Raw genomic sequence first — 4,494 nt, 5'->3', positions numbered from 1 at the left:
CTACTATTTCTCACAATTTATACTAAGAAGCATAAAATTGAAGTAACTCTTCGACTTTGGGCTTAAGAATACACTTGTCCTTCAAATTGATTACCCATCCAGGTTCTAGACCATGGAAAATTTGTCTGGGGTCTTTCTTGATGCTTAACATGGTATATTTAGGGTCCTTTTCCAATTGAGGTAATTGATATCCATACTTTTGTGCTAGTTTCAATCTTTCTTGTGAAATCTTTTCTGGATCGGCTAAGTATCCTCTTGACTCTGCACTTGTATAATACTCAATAGCGTCAGGTGGAGGAATCATACGCCGAGGTATGGCCTGACCTGATTCAAAGAACTTTTTAGGATTTTTAAGAAGCATAAGACTGTGTGGGTCATAATATGCAGTAGTAATGACTCCGCCATTTTTCTCAACGGCTGCAATCACTTGCTCACTGGCCCATTGCACTTCTATGTTTATTTTGGCAGAAAATATATCTGCTCCATGATCAGTCAAATTTATACCAAAATGCTTTTGATCTGGGTGAATAGTGTACAAGCCTGATTTTATGACAGTTGCTATATCAATAGGTTTTGATATATCCACACGATCTCTATCTATTAAGCTTTGTAACTTCTGCAAAGAGAGTGGAGGATATTGTCGTCTGAAGCTGAAACAATAAAAGTAAACAGAAAAAACAATACACACAATAAACATTATTTAAAAAAATTAGGATGTCATACCTTATTTGTTACAAAACTACCAGCTAGGGTTTCACAATGAAAATCACCATTTATTTAGGGTTCCGTACCCAAAGGGTAAAAACAGGCCCTATTACTAAGACTCCACTGTCCGTCTGTCACCAGGCTGTATCCCATGAACCGTGATAGCTAGACAGTTGAAATTTTCACAGATGATGTATTTCTGTTGCCGCTATAACAACAAACACTAAAAAGTACGGAACCCTCGGTGCGCGAGCCCGACTCGCACTTGGCCGGTTTTTTTTTTATATCAATTTTTTTTTCAATGGGGTTTTGTCACTCAGTGATGATGTCACCCCTGTACTGAGATGTATAGTAATAAAGTAGTACTGCAATACTACCTACACCACTACATTATATTTAAGTATAGCTTGCACATCATGTAACTTTACCAACCGCATGAGATAATATGTCGTAGACTTTAAAAAATATGAAAATTTATCCCATCTGCAACTTGAGGAAGAAAAAACAGAAACTGCAGGACTTAAAAAATTGATAGCTACTTACTGGTGTCCTCTGTAGTAATGTTCCTGGGGGACTCTTAGGTAAAAAGGGTTGTTGCCAGTTTCATAGCCTAGCCGCATGTAGTTTTGTCTCTGCCCTGATCCCTTGTTTCCTGCGCCATGTTTATCGCCACCATGCTGCCCACGGCCTCTTTTTTGCTGTAAGGCAGACACGAAAATAATCAGGTTCATAAGAGCAACATAGAGTATTAGGTGTTAAGTGACTTTTTTGTTTAATCTTAGCTGATTATATGAGAAAACAATAAGTGTAGAGTATTTTATAATTTATAAATGGTGCGGTTTTAATATGTATAACATCTTACTGTAACTTTTGAGCCTGGATTATCACGTATATTTCCAAGTGATATTCGGGGTAGTGATCTTATCATAGACAGGGATTTCTCCGTTATTTGGCGAGACCCCATGATTTTTCTAAAAAACTTATTTGGAAGCGGTTATATTTAATTCATGAATCATTAAGTATTTTTCAGTTTTTCCACTGTGTTCAATTAAAAATAATTTACCACAGCAATTTGCGTTAGATAATTTTCAGGTTATAATTGGTTATAATATATGTAAACGTCAAAATAAACGCAGGTGTTGGAAGGCCGATTCGAACTAGAAAAAAAGCTGCGATCCGGTATACTTGTCTGTTAAAGTTTAAACCGTAACAGACTACCGCACCGGACAGCGACCTTGGTGCGGTCAAAATATCTCTTTCTCGCTCTAACTTATAGCTGCGACGCACGGTCGCGGTCCGGTGCGGTCGTTTGTACTGTTTGTAGACACTGAAGGCTCCTGTACACCATAGCTGCGTCCCTTAGACTGGCCTACGCTGGGCCATGGTGTACTAGGAGCCATAATAGTTAGACCTTGGTACGGTTCGAGGCCTACCGCCAACTCTTGCTAATTCGAGCGATAGAGAGACAGATAACGAAATTTTGATTTTCACGGTACTTAGATGTATGAGATTAAAAGCGACCAACGGTGGTTTGTGTGTATGTAGCGTAAAATCCATTTGGTTGGAAAATCAAGTGGAATACTTTATTTTGGAACACTGACCCCAAAAACACGTCAATTGTCACTGTCACTTTTGTTATTTTGACACTTGTCTGTAACTACACTAGCTAGTAGCTACGTGTATGTAAATGTATCCTTGATATTTTATTAACTATTTAATGTCTGCTATATAAAAATATAAAACTTGCCACCGGTAACATGGAGCCAATTTATATTAATCCTGTAAGAAAAAGAATCAATAAAATTTTTGATAGTCACATACTGACTGATAACAGTGAGGCACTTAATACAATATCTAGACTGTGTACATCAAATTCCTCCAATACTAGGCGGATGCTTGTAAATGAAATAGAAAAACGAGATATGTTAGTAAATAAAACGATTTCCATCGAGTACAATAAAGTAAGTGAAAAGTTGCAGGTACTACTAGATTCTTTAAGTGCTTTGGATTCATCAGTTAGAGATATGTCAAAAAAGTTAAACGATTCGAAAACCAAAACGCACCATTTAATTTCACAAACTACCAAATTAAAAGATGAAAGAAAGAAGACTGAAAAGAAATTAGTATGGGTAGATGCATTTGTCAAAAATTTTAATATCTCTACGGAACAAAATGAGTACATATATAATGTATCTGTAAAGACACCACTTACTGCAGATTTTTTTGGAACTTTGGCTCAAATTGAAAAGCTTAATGATAACTGCAAAACATTGGTCAAATGTTGGTATCAAACTTCAGCTTTTGATATAATGGAAATAACAGGGATCCAACAAGAGGTGGCTATTGAAAAACTGTATCATTGGACCATTGGAGCTTGCCGCAGTATTGACTCGCCTAACAATGCACTAGTGCCAAGAGCCTTGGCCAAGCTCCAAAACCGACAGGTCCTGTTCTCTAATATCATAGATGAATATTGCACAGCCAGGAAAGCCACCATTGTGCAATTGTTTATAGATGCTCTCACCAAGGGTGCAGACAGTGGCTCCAAGCCTATAGAATTTTATGCTAATGATGCAAAGAGATATATTGGAGACATATTAACTTGGGTCTATCAAATTATACCCATAGAGAAAGAAAATCTTGCAATATTGCTTAAAGATTGTGACCTGCCAGATAAAAATAATCAAATAACCCAGGCATTAACAACCATCACAGAGGCATTATGTCCCTTATTGAAGGTAAGAGCAGAGCTGATACTGAAACCTGATAAGGACCCGTTGGTGCTGTGGTCTATATCTAACTTAATTAACTACTATAAGGAGGTCATTCAGGCTGTGATGCCTAAGGGCCACTTAGTTGATACCTTTACGGAATTGCTGCAAAAGAGTGAGGAGGTATTTGTAATAACCCTCGATAGCAAGATTCAGAGAGAACTAAGCCATGGTGTTAAAGCTCCACCTTCAGATCTGAATCCTTCTGTAGTTGTCACAAATTTAGTGGGTTTCTTGAGGGATTTACTGGCCATTATGAATTCTACTCATAACATTAATAATTTGGATAAAAAAATTATAACAACTCATATCCTGGATCCCTTGCTGCATGCTATCAATGAAACAGCCTGTCACCTCAGCTCTACTGACATGTCTGTGTATACCTTGAATTGCATTTACCACATACAGTGTACCTTATCACTTCATACTATCATGGATGAATACAATGAAAGACTGCAAGCTCAGTCAGAAGCTCAAATAGACACCTTAACTTCGGAACAGGCGAGCTACCTAGTGGCTAACTTAAATTTGGGCCCGATTTATACTATACTACAAGAAAAAACAAGCGGGCCCATTTCAGCTATTCCAGGAATGGACACAGCCACACTGAAAATGTTCTTGAGTAAATTTGATATGTTTATCGTATCTCCAGAAGTGTACACTCTGCCACAACTTAATTTACTCCTGAGTCACAATCATAAGTTGTTTGTTAAGAAGAGATCCTTTGAAGTCATATTAGCTATTTATGGGCAGTTGTACCAAGCTGTTTACGATCCTGTGAATGGTTATGTGAACCCACAAGACATCGTTAAAAGGACACCAGAGGAGGTCAATAAACTTCTTATGTAGATGAAGTTAAGTCATATAAAATAAAAATTACAAATGATATCTTAATCATAAAGATGGCATAGTAACTTTATAAGTATTGAATTGTAATATTTTCGAAAAGTATATTAACATATAATGTATAAATAACCTCATAAATAAAGCTATTAAAAAATATATTTTTCTTTTTTTT

The 4,494-nt window shown here is 36.7% G+C and overlaps 2 protein-coding genes across 2 annotated transcripts; one reads left to right on the top strand and one right to left on the bottom strand.

Moving 5' to 3' along the window:
* On the bottom strand, window positions 1–1,830 carry LOC134740649 (large ribosomal subunit protein uL15m). Its single transcript, XM_063673193.1, has 3 exons — window positions 1,568–1,830; window positions 1,249–1,403; window positions 1–650 (listed from the first exon to the last, which is right to left on the bottom strand). Exons 1-3 carry the CDS (start codon window positions 1,667–1,669, stop codon window positions 23–25), a joined length of 885 nt encoding a protein of 294 aa, XP_063529263.1. The 5' UTR covers window positions 1,670–1,830; the 3' UTR covers window positions 1–22.
* Window positions 1,831–2,365: 535 nt separating this feature from the next.
* Window positions 2,366–4,443, top strand: LOC134740648 (conserved oligomeric Golgi complex subunit 6). The gene has a single exon (XM_063673192.1). It carries the CDS (start codon window positions 2,463–2,465, stop codon window positions 4,323–4,325), a length of 1,863 nt encoding a protein of 620 aa, XP_063529262.1. The 5' UTR covers window positions 2,366–2,462; the 3' UTR covers window positions 4,326–4,443.
* Window positions 4,444–4,494: the final 51 nt, after the last annotated feature.

This window comes from Cydia strobilella, chromosome 4, assembly GCF_947568885.1.
Source record: "Cydia strobilella chromosome 4, ilCydStro3.1, whole genome shotgun sequence".
In the NCBI taxonomy this organism is placed as follows: domain Eukaryota; kingdom Metazoa; phylum Arthropoda; class Insecta; order Lepidoptera; family Tortricidae; genus Cydia; species Cydia strobilella.
This window is presented reverse-complemented; position numbering and strand designations above follow the sequence as displayed.

Coding starts and splice junctions, on each gene's coding strand:
- LOC134740649 (XM_063673193.1), bottom strand. CDS start 1,669: ATGGGGTCTCGCCAAATAACGGAGAAATCCCTGTCTATGATAAGATCA. Junction 1,404..1,567: donor ATCCAGGCTCAAAAGTTACA/GTAAGATGTTAT, acceptor TCTGCCTTACAG/CAAAAAAGAGGCCGTGGGCA. Junction 651..1,248: donor CATTACTACAGAGGACACCA/GTAAGTAGCTAT, acceptor TTATTGTTTCAG/CTTCAGACGACAATATCCTC.
- LOC134740648 (XM_063673192.1), top strand. CDS start 2,463: ATGGAGCCAATTTATATTAATCCTGTAAGAAAAAGAATCAATAAAATT.